This window comes from Canis lupus, chromosome 21 (assembly GCF_011100685.1).
Source record: "Canis lupus familiaris isolate Mischka breed German Shepherd chromosome 21, alternate assembly UU_Cfam_GSD_1.0, whole genome shotgun sequence".
In the NCBI taxonomy this organism is placed as follows: Eukaryota; Metazoa; Chordata; class Mammalia; order Carnivora; family Canidae; genus Canis; species Canis lupus.
Window position 1 is genome coordinate 33,801,350 of NC_049242.1, and position 14,307 is coordinate 33,815,656.

The 14,307-nt window shown below is 33.2% G+C and overlaps 1 protein-coding gene and 1 long non-coding RNA gene across 4 annotated transcripts in view; one reads left to right on the forward strand and one right to left on the reverse strand.

The window, feature by feature from the left end:
- The window catches only part of SBF2 (SET binding factor 2), a 454,973-nt gene that overhangs the window by 192,989 nt on the left and 247,677 nt on the right, over nt 1–14,307 (reverse strand). For both annotated transcript variants that reach the window (XM_038569025.1, XM_038569026.1), the window contains exons 7-13: nt 14,147–14,279; nt 12,737–12,845; nt 10,405–10,518; nt 7,341–7,418; nt 6,162–6,275; nt 5,346–5,474; nt 2,293–2,391 (exon numbers count right to left, since the gene is read on the reverse strand). In XM_038569025.1, the coding sequence (XP_038424953.1) occupies nt 2,293–2,391; nt 5,346–5,474; nt 6,162–6,275; nt 7,341–7,418; nt 10,405–10,518; nt 12,737–12,845; nt 14,147–14,279 (776 nt within the window). The remainder of the gene's footprint in view (nt 1–2,292; nt 2,392–5,345; nt 5,475–6,161; nt 6,276–7,340; nt 7,419–10,404; nt 10,519–12,736; nt 12,846–14,146; nt 14,280–14,307) is intronic.
- The window catches only part of LOC111091555, a 57,211-nt gene that overhangs the window by 1,420 nt on the left and 41,484 nt on the right, over nt 1–14,307 (forward strand). The window contains exons 2-3 of one of the 2 annotated variants that reach the window (XR_005375738.1): nt 3,066–3,182; nt 10,857–10,968. This is a non-coding gene — a long non-coding RNA (uncharacterized LOC111091555). Of the gene's footprint in view, nt 1–3,065; nt 3,183–3,207; nt 3,246–10,856; nt 10,969–14,307 lie in introns of those variants that run through there. The other variant, XR_005375737.1, reaches the window with a different exon arrangement.

A 14,307-nucleotide genomic window follows, 5' to 3' on the forward strand; every position in this document is an offset into this window, starting at 1 on the left:
TGCTGGGGTTGCACAAGCTCAATAACATTAAATATTCAGCAGGGTTTACATTTATGTGCCTAACAGTAGTTCTGGGATTTTTATCACCTATGGATATAATAACGTGTCTATTTAAAGAGAAAAAAAAGAATATATAACTATTATTTATTTCAGTTTTCAGTTTTGTGTCAGTTTAGTGTAAGCTATGTAATATGTAGTATTACATATTAGTAGTATGTAGTATAAGCTATCACAAAACTTAAGTTCCAGGATGGCAAGAAAGGAAATTACTTTGTTTTTGCATCAGAGTGGCTTGGCACAGTACTTTACATATGCGATGTACTTAGTCATATAACAGGCACAAATCTGTGTCAAAACCCCAGCTCTGGTCACTTAAAGGCTATAAAATTTTACAGCTCAGAATAATCTTATAAAGATCTAAGAAATAAATATACAGTTATTCAAGGGATCAGTCCCAAAATCTCAAACACTGATTCCCATTGGATGTTTTGCTATTTTTTTAAATCTATCAGTAAATCACTCCTACTGGACAAGACAAAAACTTTCTACCTCTGATTTCCTCACCTATTAACATCTGCCCTATTTATCTCACAGGGTTATTTACAAGATCAAATGCAAAAGTATGATAAAGTGCTTTATAAAGAATGAAGTATAAAGTCTGTCATTGGAAGTATCACTATTTTTCCAGTTGGAGATGAGCCAGCCTAATGGAGAGAAAGAAAATAGGCTTAGGAATTGGACAGATGGAAGTTTCTGAATTTAAAATATGGATTCAATCACTTCATAGCCATACGATCCTGAGTCAATTATCCTCAGTAAAATGGGGATAATGACACCTATCTTAACCTGTGGTTATGAAGATTACAGATGATGCATATAAAAGTGCTTACTCCCATGTTTGGTACACTGTGCTAAACACTCAATATTCATCACTATTACAATAAGTCAACAGAAATTTCTCACGTGGTCATGCAATACATTAGTTCTACACAGCCATCATAAATGGCAAAGACCAGTACAGAACGCACATTTTCCTTCTCACAGAACTTTTTTTTTAAGTTTCAGCATATTAATCAAGAAATAGATTTATACTGGACATAGTTATATGTGGAGCATAGAGTATTAGTTAAAGGGATAGATTTTAAAATAACTTCAGAAATAAAATATATAAATAATTGAATAATATGAAACAAACACAATTTAGAATTCCTGTTTTTATTCAATTGTGTCTCAGATTTCACATGAATGTGACAAAGCACTGACTGATGACCCCATGTCCAAAAGGTCCATCTATTCAAATAATTAATTTAAACAATACTAGGATAACCAACCCCAAATCCTTCTTAAATATATTTCCTGAAAAATGCATCTTCCCTTAACTTTCCCCTGGAATACCATACTTTCCATTCTCTTAGTAAAAGTTTCAACTCTGGGTGGCTTCACACATAGGAAGTATGACTAATAATCATTAGCCAAAAACCATTTTTTTGCATGTACATAATCTCCTTATCACCTTAGGTTCTTTTCTGTCTTGGCATCCAAACGATTACTTCACACTTTATCACATCTCAATCTTTATAACTTACTGCATTTCTTCTATACAAGGAATATTTCCATCCTTGAGTTTCTGTGGTCACTTAATAATTGGTTTTCTTTCTTTCAGCTTTTTACTCTCTATCTGCTCAAAACAATACAACTCAAACAATTTTCCTGATCCAGATGACAATCACTGCACCACACTAAAGCAGAGCATATCAGTCAATTCTAGTTCTGGTCTCCAATGAGTCTAATCTTTACATCTTAAAAATGAGCAGTATGCTCTTAAGAACACAGAGACCTAAATGAAAATCACAATAAGGGCACATAGCAGACTGCAAAACCATGATTAAGCTATCTTTGTAGCATAGCTGATTGACAGGAAAATCACTTTGAACTGTAATATCTTGTAACTTATAATCCGAAAAGTTTTAAGTCAGAACAAAAAGATTATTACTAGAAAGATGAAGCTTCTTAGTTTTTTAAATAAGATAATTACATACTTTTAAAATTAACTATCTGGGATGCCTGAGTGGCTCAGTTGGCTAAGCACCTCACTTGATTTTTGACTCAGGTCATGATTTCATGGGTCCTAGGATCAGGCCCCCAGCTGGGCTCCATGCTTAGTGGGGAAGCTGCTTGAAAGATTCTCTCCCTCTGCCCCACTCCCAATTTGTGCACACACATGTGCTCTCTCAAATAAATCGTTTAAAAAATTAAATTAAATTAATGACTATCTAAAATATATTTACTTACATTTTTGAATAGTTGCTCAGCCAGTTCTCTGACATGCTTTATTATCTTCAATGGGTTATTTTCTTCAACTTTAATTCGCTCTACTTCAAAAGCTACCAACTTGGAAAAAGAATCAAATGGCAAAACATCAACTCCAAAATATGCTAAATTAGAAAACTGTGACAATTTCATACAATTTGCAAACCAAAAAGCATCTAAAATACATGCTATTATTAAAACAAAATCTTTTACATTTTTGCTGGGTTTCACCTCTATTCTAGAATTACAGAATCAGTCAAGTCTTTTGATGGTTTGGTGGTCTCTCCGTGATGATTTGGGGCCTGATTTCTTCATGGGAAAAGTCATTTCTGCAATTGGGAGAGACCTTCTCATTTTCCAGGCTTCATACGGAGAATTCTTGCACTCAGAGAATTTCAGATGATCAGAAAGTCTACAAACACTTCCCTAACTCACAAAACATGAACCAAATGTTCAAGTCAGGTCACTCAGACTTTAGTCCTAGCTCTGCTGACAGTGTGATTTGGAACAAGTCAGTAAAACTCCTGAGCTTCAGTCTTTTCATCTCTACTATCAGATGGAAAAACAAAATGACCTTTGGCCTCCTTCTAGTTCTCAAATTATATAACTCTAATCCATTTCCCCCAGTAAATTAATTTAGTGTATCATAGAGAGAACTGTGTGGGTGTATCCATTTGAAGTAGAGAGAAGAATATTAACAGGAAAAATATGTATATGGGAAAGAAGGGTAAATGGATGATTTTTTTTTTTTAAAGGGTAAAATATAGGATTTTTTCCTTCTGGAAACTAACAGATTCACTAAAGAAGACAAACATACAAAACTATGACTTCACCTATTTTAGTCCAAGATTCAGAAAGATTGTCAAACAAAGGTAAATATACCTTTCCTTCTAACAGGCCTATTTGACGGGAGTGGGGACAAGACAATACACAAGGTAAGTAGCCTCTCAAAGCCTCTTAAATCTTCAGACTGGTAGACTGCCCTAGGTTAAATGAAAACAAGGATCCCTTTCCCAGGAGCAAATGCTATTTTTCTTTAAAAGCGCATTCAAGGGCAGCCTGGGTGGCTCAGCAGTTTAGTGCCGCCTTTGACCCGGGGCGTGATCTTGGAGATCGGAATCGAGTCCCACGTAAGGCAACCTGCATGGAGTCTGCTCCTCCCTCTGCCTGTGTCTCTACCTCTCTCTCTCTTTCTCATGAATAAATAAATAAAATATTAAAAAAAAAAAAAGCACACTCAAGCAAATTAAATGGCCTAACAGGGGTGGAAGGAGAAATTACTTAGGTCAGCATCTCATTCCGTTGAGGCCTTTGGCTGCTCTCAAGAGTCATTTACTCTGTGAAAGTTTGGAGGAAGTGGTGAGACAAGAGCAGACCATGAAAACTAGGAAGCCATGGTTACAATGAAAGGTAGACAGAGGATACTCCAGGCAAGGGAAAGATGTACAACAATAGTCAGAGATCATGGCAAGCAAGCGTTCTGCAGGCAATCAATCTGACTTAGTAGTTGTGATGAAGCTGCCAGAATGAGTTACTAAGAGAATTTAGATAGACAAAAAAGTAAGGTATATAAACCAATGTTACTATTCAGAATGCTTTAGAGACTAATAAAATTCGAGAACTAGAAAGGACTCTGGAGAACATCTAATGTAACTCCATAAAACATTATATATCAATTACTTAGTTCAGGATATAAAAGCTGATATATACATATATTAGTATGCTAGTGATCAATCATATTAAATGTTGGTATTAGGGGATCAGTGATTATTAATTGATCAGAAAGAACTACACACCACCGGGCATCTCTCCTAAGTCTTTAAACGCTTTTGTTATTAACTAAGGTATTTGGTGTAGATCTCCATACTCAGAACCACAGCATGTGCCCCTTCATTCATTATCTGTGATTACTTATCTTTGCAGAAAATAAAAGATCTTTCTCGGAACCAAGGATAGAACTTGGCTCCTATATTCTTTATATAAAATAAAACCACTTGCAGCAAAACATGATCACTGTTACTATTCTCCAATATCTTAGGTGCTAAGAGTGTTTTCCTTTCATATACTTCACAGAACTTTTAGATTTATTGGTTCCAATATAGTGCTCTTTCAGAAACTGAAATGGGAATAATATTCATTGTTCTATCCACCAGAACGAGCTGCTGTAAATGCAGTTAAATGATAAATGGAAAGATGTGTTAAAGTAAATCACGACTAACACAAAAGAGCATCCTTATTTGGAGTCACATTTGTCCTAATTTTCCCATTATATGGCCAATTCCTTGAAGATAGAGATGAAATCTGTCTTCCATACATTTAAGATCTCCTACGGGAGATAGACTAATGTTGAATGCCACTAAGCAAAGATCATAGGGGAAGAGAAGGAAAAATAAAATAAGACAAAATCAGAGAGGGAAATAAATGATAAAAGACTCCTAACTATAGAAAAAAACTGAGGATTGCTGGAGGGGAGGCGGATGGGGGATAGGGTAACTGAGTGATGGGCATTAAGGAGGTGTAATGAGCACTGGGTGTTATAGGCAACTGATGAGTCACTGACCTCTGCCTCTGAAACTAATACATTATATGTTAATTAAATGAATTTAAATCCTAAAAAAAAGAATGCCACTGAGCCAAACTATGGCTTTATGATGCTAATAGACTAAATGTAACTATAGTTTGAAATCACATACCTATATATTAAACCTAGACCTTTCTCTCCATGAAACTGATAAAAAGAATCATTGTACTTATTGCTTTAAAAAATAAGCTTGTCAATTTTTCAAAAAGATTTTAATGAACTATTTAAATTCAGTTGTTCAAGATACTTAATGTATTTCTGTGACATCTTATATTTTTCTAATTTTTCAAATCCACATTATAAATATCAAGATCTAATAAGCATAATAACATTTGTATTATTTGATATTTAATTTATAATATATTTAGGATCTTGATTAAAATACCATTTCTCTACTTTTAACCACTAGTCCAATTTTGTCTGTAAATATGCATTCATTTGATAAGAACTATACCTCATCAAAGAGATCACAGGATCTATAGGGAGGACCTCTTTCTGAAACAAAACCTGCAAATGCCATTCCATTAAGAACTTTAGTGAGGAAATCGTTCTCAACCAAACCACGCTGCCCCAAGAAAGCTGTCTGTAAAGAAAGAAAAAAGTAAAATGAATAATTTATCACCTAAAAATGGATGAATGGTCAAAACAAAAAGAGATCAAAGACTGAATAAATATCTTCATGCATAAATGTGGGGTTATAAAATATATTCTCTCAAAAAGGACTTTTGATACCTGAAATATTATATTAGAATAAATATGAGTTTGTTGATAAAGCAGGAGAAGAAACAAAAAATTAACACTCAATTTGAAAAGAAAACCAATTTAGGGGTGTCAGGGAGGCCCAGCTGGTTAAGCAGCCAACTTTTGATTTCAGCTCAGGTCATTTCCTCAGGGTGGTAAGATGGAGGAGCCCCGTGTAGTTGGGCTCTGCATTCAGTAGGGAGTCTGCTTGAGATTATCTCTCTCCCTCTCCCACTACCCCTCTTCCAACTCTCTCTCTCCAAAATAACCAAATAAATCCTTTTAAAAGGAAAACCAATTTAAAATTAAGTGAACTCTAAAGAAAACATGTCAGTTTCATAGTGTTATTAAAAATTATCATCTAATCATACAAAGCAGAGACTTAAAAAATAACCACAGTAAAAAAAACACATTTGATAAACTAAGGTCAAAATGCATGGCTAGAAGAAGACAACTAAGTTGCTAAGTTGTTTTATTAAATTAGAGGCCACGTTTTGGACACATACAACACAGTACTGTATCATCTTACTTTGTGAAAATGTATTACTGGTTCTGCATGAATTCTTATAAGTTGTAGGCATGATCTATACCCTTGGAAGAGTTGTGCAAATAATCTAAGAAAAACTGCACGCACTTCTTTATCCTAAAAAATATAAGACAAAACAAGTTAGGCAACTGAATTTCTTTAAAAAAACAAATGAAATATTACAAAGACAAAAGTTGAAAAGAACCTGAGAGATTATTTAATTAATCTTTCTGCACTTCCTACACATAAGTCTTACTCCTGGCAGCCCTGGGTGTTAGGCATCTAGCCTATAACATTGTTGAACATAGTAGGCTGTTAAATAGTTGTTTTTTTCAAGGGAGCCAAACAAAGCTTGCCTTTAGTAGATCGAATTTTCCTCTCAGAAAAAGCCAGTCTCCCTCTTCACCAAGTTAGAGAAGGACATCTTTCCCAAGTCAATTGATTTTTATATCCATCAAAAGAATTATAGTCACAAATATAAAAGAAAAAAATCTCAAAAGACTGTATTTTAAAAGCTTATGAAATTCTTTCAAAGTTTATCCAACTTATAAAAATCTATTCCTATATCAATAAGGTAGGACTTTGGTTTTGATAATTCAGGTTTTAATAAAATCATAGTTTTAGAACTGAACGGAAACTTACAGATTTATGTGGTCAACTCCTAGATGAAGAAATGCTCAAGAATGTTTAAATAACTTATCAAAGGTATCCAGTTCTATAAGGCTTCTGATGGCCACAAAGCTCAAGTCTAAGGAATGCACTGAGCAAAATTTTAAAGGGGACTTTATTATATATACTAACCCTTACATACATGGCTTCCAGTTAGAACTTATTTTCATCTACCCATCAAACTTGACTCTCTTATATGTGTTTCCATTTTTTGCAAGCTTCCCTTTTAATCTTTGCTGGTCCTTTCCATTTTAATACTTCGCATAGTTTTTCACGCTATAGCCCAACTTACTCTTGCCTCTTGGGGCAACAGTAGCCCAGTCAATGTGCTGCCCTGTGGATCCTCTGGGAGCAGGTAACAAGATCAGTCAGTGACAGTTCTAATTTCTAATTCGGTACACTTATTATTAAGCAGTACATCTGACTGTCACTACACTCAGCTTCTTTAACAACCATACAAATAAAAGTACAGCTCTATTTAAAAACATTAAATTTAAGTATTAAACTTCTTACCAGCATTTTTGAGTGGGATAAAGCTGTTCGTGGAGGGGGAAAAGCATGATCTGCTACTTCCAAATCTGGGTGTAGAATCTAAAGTAAAGAAATTTGGTTATGTACAAAATCTAAATTTCAATAAAACCTATTATTTAACTAACTTACTTGGAGTACTGAGAGGAAAAAGTGTCAGTACATAAATAACAATATATTCCCTCCAGGAAATAATGCAGTTAGCTGAGGTGCTCTGTGTGTACTATTGTGAAAAGGTCTGTCTATCTATCTATCTATCTATCTATCTATCTACACACACTGATAAACATAGTAATGTAAAGTCCTGAAAGAATATACACTGAACTATGAAATATTAGTTACCTGTGGGAAGGGAACAGGCTTGGGCAGAGTGATTTGTCTATATAGCTGAAAATGTTAAACAAGCATTTGCTTTTATGTTTATTAGTGTAATTAAAAATTAATTAACTGAAATACTGAGGATCAAATGAATAAGCTTATGGACTTCACAGTCTAGAAGGGTAAAAGGACAACACAACATGCAAGTACTATAACCATATAAATAATAATATATATGAGACCTCAAGTATAATTCAACCTAAGGAAAGCTAAAAAAAAAAATGGTAACATTTGAGTTAGGCTTTGAAGAAGATCAGGCTGGGGAGCAGGTAGGTAAAGATCTATGCAAGACTTAATGAGAAAAAGATAAAACTTCACAAGTAGCAAATTTTTGTCTTTGCAAAATCATTTTCAAATACTCAGGTTTTGTTAGCATACTTATACTAGATGAAAAGACATAACAATAATTAAAACTGACAGTAAGGTATTGACAATATTTGTAATCCAACCACCTAATCATCATTATAATAATATAGTATAATTCATGTCTAGAAAATCATCCATGGTTATTATACAGTTCAAGTACTGTGTTCCCATTTGATCACAATTATTTACTAACCAAATGAAGCTCCTATAATTGTGTGTCAAAGCTCCCACCCAGTTCATCAAACATGATTTCTTTTTGGTTCTAGTCTGATAATACACTATGTTCTTATGTCTTATTTACAGTACCACACTGTACTACACAATTCACCATTTTGCTTGACAACTATAAAAACAAGTATACTCAGTTTTACCAAACTCACTGATCAATTTTGATGCCACAGGTATTGCAGGTTAAGGTATATCAGTGTGCAGCAAAATCTATACCAGGAGACACTGACTTAAGAACTAAAATTTTTAAATTTGTTAATTTTTAACTTAATCCCCAAATAACTATAAATATCATCATTAGGTAATCATATATAATATTTAGAAACTTATTTATGGTTTATAGAAATAGTAAACATTTTTAATCACTCAAATACTACCTTCTCAACTTCTGCTATATTCATATACTACCCATGCTGTTATTTAGTTAATATTTTTCTTTAAATTGTCTTTAAATCAACTTACCTATTTATATCTAGTATTTTCTTAGGTGATATTACCTATGAAAGCATAGGTTTTATATGCTATTTTTATTATGACAAATACAGTCCTTTAGTCGTCCTATGCATACAACATTCATCCTATAGATAAGGTCCAGGAAACAGAGACCTAGAGATATAATGTGATTTGCTCAATAGTACCAAGTGGCAAGATGTACAGTGGAATTTAGGTCTCCTGAGTCGTGCCCTTATATTCTTTCCACTCTACCACACCTTGTATCTATGTTAGGAAAAGTCAGTCTTTAAATGTTCACATCTTATAGATACCACTATTAACAATATACGGACTAATATAAATTTGAAAATATTCTAAAAATAAAATCCTTTCTGATAATCCTAGACTTCTGAGTTCCTATTTAAGTTACTACTTAAGGGGGAAATTTTAATTAATTTTTTTAGATTTATTTATTAATCTCTACCCCAATGCAGGGCTTGAACACATGATCAAGAGTTGGTATTCTTCCAACTGAGCCAGCCAGACACCCCATCAGGGTAAAGTTTTTAAAACAGCTCATATTGGAATATTATTCAAGAATATGAGGACTAAGGTGTCTGGGTAGCTCAGTCAGTTAAACATCCAATTCCTGATTTCAACTCAGGTCATGATCTCAGGGTTGTGAGATTGAGTCCTGTGTCGGGCTCCGTGCTGGGCATAGAGGTTGACCTCTCCCTTTGCCCTTCCCCTCCTTACAAAAAAGAAATGAATATGAAGGCTTTAGTTCTAGCTTGAAAAGAAATGCAGAATTTCTAAGATTCAATTTTCTGAAGATGAATTAATTGGCACCTAAAATTTTGTCAGTAAAATAAAATGCTCTGATTTAAAAAATCAACTGAGGTAAGGGGTGCCTGGCTGGCCCAGTTGGTAGAACATGTGACTCTAGAGCTCAGGATCATGAGTTCAAGTCCCAATTGGACATGGAGCCTACTTAAAAAAAATGTAAAAAAGAAGTAAATCAACTAAGGTAAAATAACTATAAAAACATTAAATGTGCCAGTGAGAAACACTCAAGAAACAAGATGTATTAAAACTTTACTTCGAAAAAATAAAAAATAAAAACTTTACTTTGAAGAATGCTAGATATTTAATCTATCAGTAAGTTACAGGGTTTTTTTTTTTTTTTTTTAGTAACTTGAAAACATTGGCAAGACAGTATCACACTGTTTTGCAAGTAGCACAACTACTAAAAAGGAATGAGATGTCAATAAGGAGCTTGAAGGATAAGGAGCAATATCCCTTCCAATAAGGAATATTAGGGAAACCAGGGATTTTGAGGTAGAGCCTGGTCTTATTTTCACAGGTGTGTTGGTATGTTTCCAATACCTAACACAGTATTTGGTATATATTAACTACTAAATAACTATGCTGAGTGAAAGAGTGAATATAGAACAAACAGAATTTAAAGTGTATTCTTCAGGTAATATCTAGTGAAGAATTCTATTCTAAATATTCTGTGATAATATATCCATGTTTTAAGAACATATAACTCTTTTTAAAGTAAGCATACTGCCAATGATATCTAATTCCAGTTACCTAAGTTTACATTTAAATCAAAAGAAAATTACTATTAAAAATGTCATACCAAAGAAAGAGCTGCTTGAGTCTGATGTAGCAGTGGTTCCGGGAGGGAAGAGAGGTGAATGCATTCAGGAATTTTAATAGTGCCTCCATCCAAATCTGCTATGATTACATCTAGCTAAAGGAGATAAAAAATTAATAAATAATTAATAAAATGTATTTATTGTTAAGCAAATTAACCTGGTCTTCATTAATCCAAAATGAGAAGAACCAGGTGTGGAAGACTCTTGGCTGTCCATAGCAATAGAATGTTGGGTTCATGACTTCCCAGTTACCATGTATTTTTTAGCTTCCATTGAAATTAGGTGTGGCATGTGATTTTCTGCTAATGCAATGTGAGAAGTGATGTGTACACTTTCAGGTATTCAGAACAGACAGGACGTAAGGATTTCCTATGCTTTCTCCTTCCAAAAACTCAATCTATGAACTGGCAACAACCTAACCTTGAACATTCAGATGATAACAATGCCTGAGGGGATTCTGATGGAGAAACAAGAAGGAAAGAAGTTGGACCATGAATGAGTTCATGGAGTAAGTCGGTCTGGTATAATGGAACACCACTATGGACTGCTGCATTCATGTTAAATAAAATTACATTTTGTTTGAACCATTGTATTTTGGATGCTTTGGTATAGTTTAGTCATATCCTAAATAATATAGTACTCATTACAAGAGTTAAAGAACTAGTGTACAACAAAATGGTACTGTTTGAGTGTTTAAGAAACTGATTTTTAGTATTTTACAAAAGTCTTTAAAAATAACTTACACAAAAATGGAATAGAGAAAATAGCCAAGACTGAAGCTATTATGCTGATAATAGGCTTAAAATTCATTCTAATTTATTCATTAAAAATTAAGAAATTTGGGCAGCCCAGGTGGCTCACCAGTTTAGCGCTGCCTTCAGCCCAGGGTGTGATCCTGGAGACCCAGGATCGAGTCCCGCATCGGGCTCCCTGCATGGAGCCTGCTTCTCCCTCTGCCTGTGTTTCTACCTCTCTCTCTCCTCTCTGTGTTCCTCATGAATAAATAATATCTTTTTTAAAAAAATTAAGAAATTTATTTTTGGAAACATTTGGCTTGTCCTACCTTAGAAACTTTGTGGTTAGTGGAAAAAATTACCTCTTAACCAGACAGGTATGCTTCTATTAATACTAACTAGGTTTTACTAAGTATGTTTATTGATTTACACATATTTTTACAAGGTAATAATATCAAAGTTAAATAGGAACTAGATATCAACATATAAAGGAAGAAAAATAATTAATATATGTCCTGTTTATAATTACAATGTTGAATTGTCTTTCGTTAGTTTTAATGACACCTATGATTTGATTACAATTATAATCATGTGTAAGCACCAAAGACATAAGCTCTTTATGTCTTTGCTGGCATTTAAAACTAAAACAAAAGGAGGATTACAAAATTTGAAGAATCTGTCGATCACAGATGTCATATAGACCAATCTTTCAAAAAAGAATTTTTCTTAAAATCCCTGAAAAGTAACATGGAATTTGCTCTTTGCACTCGACTTACAGTAGTTGAGAGTACATTCCTCACATAAAGTAACCCATTCTTCATCATTGGGTAGCTCTACTAGTTGAAAGCCCTTATACTGAGAAGAAATTTGTTTCTATACCCACTACTACATCCACTGATTCTCTTTCAGCCTTTCAGAGCTACAAAAAAGTACTTATCTTTAGCTATCAAACAATATCAGGTTATTATCTGAGAAAATTTCCTTAAGGGTCTCACAGGATATAGTTTCTAGTCTTGATAGTCCTTGATGTCCTTCTCGAAGCACATTACTTTGTGACAGTTCCTCTTAAATAAGTTCAGTACAGAGAGCTAAACACGTTATTCCAGAACTGACTTAAATACAGAGTATTCCTTTTTTCCCTTTGGTATTTCTATTCATATGGCATTAAGAATAGAATAATTTATATTCCACTAAAATCCTCCATTCTTTTGAAAAGCTTTTGCTTTTAAGCTACCAGCCATTCAGCATTAACACAGACCTCATTTCAAAATATAAATATCTTAAAGCACTCATAACACAAGAATAAACAGAATACTATTTTAACTTCCTTTCTCATATATAGGATGGAGAATACAGAAAGATAAAATCAATATGCCAAAAGAGGGGCATTTTAAAATGTTAATACATTCATGTTATATTCTATATTTCTATTTTTCTGTGATGCTTTTCTTCCAGCTAATCTTTCTTACTGGGAATGCAACAGAACTGAAAATAGTAATTAGTTGAAACCTTAGTGGACTCAAAGAACTATGATAAGGTTTTGGCTTCAATAACTGGCAATTTAAAGATGAATACTTACAAGTTCATGGATATCAGTTTTAAAGATAGAATGCACTCCAATAATAAAAGGCGTTGGGGAACTTAAAACTTCCAGTAGCTGAGCCGGGAGAATGGGAATATAAGGATAACTGGAAATAATAAAAGCATATGTGAGATATATTTGTTTTCCCATAATATGAACATATTTTCTTTCATTTTTATGTGGTCTGAATTTTAGAATCTTGCATTTAGAGATTATCAATAATATTCTCATGGTTGTTAATATTAAATTTTTAAAAGAAATATTTAAAAAAATCTTTATGTGAAAGAGATGATTAGATGTAACAAGATGTAAAGTAAATGGAACCCACAGCAGCTCCCTTATCCCTTATCCCTCTAAGGCAAGCAGTCTCTTTAACTTTGTTAATCTTGCTTGAAAGCATTTTTCCTTACATAAAAATCTGACATCAGCAGGTAACAACGACCCCTTAATAGGCCTTCTCCCTCAATACTGATAATGATTCATCTAAATAAAACAATCATTCAAATTCTATTTTCTGTATTTGATATTTGAATTCAATCAGAATAGCAAAGTACAAAATTAAGGCCTAGAATGCTCTCTTACCTAGGGGTTACAAAAGGCACAAAGGTTTAAAAAAAAAAAAAAGAAAAAGAAATTTTTAAAAATTAAAAATTTTTAAATTTTAAATAAAATCTGGAAACAATCTAAATTTTTTCTAGTTTGTATGAACTTAAGTTTCCAAAATGTTATTATTATCAAATCGATGAAACAATATATTAGAATAAAATATTCTATTCATAACACTATCAGGGCATCATTGTTTAGATGTTTTGTCTTTTTACTTTTTACTATGGAAAATTTTAACATGCCCCCTTCACCCAGAAAGTCCAGAGGAAAAAAGGAAAATGAAGCCTCATGCATCCAAGGCAGATTTGACAATTACCAATGTAAGGTCTCATATATGTTTCTACCCATTTTTGTCTTCTTCCCTACTGTATTATTTGAAGCAAATCCCAGACATCATATCATTTATATATAAATACTTTAGTAGGTATCTAAAAAAAAGGTAAGGAATAGTTTTTAATAAATCATAGTACCATTATAACTCCTAAAAATTAGTAACTCTTTAATATCAAATAATGAGGTAAAACTAACTTAAGACTTTTACCACCAATTATATTCAAAGAGAATTAAATGTTGCTGACAATACAATTCAAATTATTTTTCACTAAATTAATCAACAATCAGTAATGAACTTGGAAAATTTCCAAATTCTAGGTTAGATTTTCATCAAAATCATGTGTACAGCATAACTTTGTAAAATATGCCCTTGAGGTTCAAAACTGTTTTGCTAAGACATTTCAACTAACCATCAGTAAATAATGCAGAATTTGGGAATAGATTAAAGTACCAAGTTAAAAATCTCACCTATATTTAAGAGGAAACATTAAAGATTCCAGAGCTCTGCAAGCATCGCTCAGTCTCTGGAAACTTGCAGAATGGAAGAGAACCTTATTTTCTGTGAGAACTGCACAAAAGAGGCTGAGGACATTTTGAATTCCTGAAAACACAAGAGCAAATGCTTACCA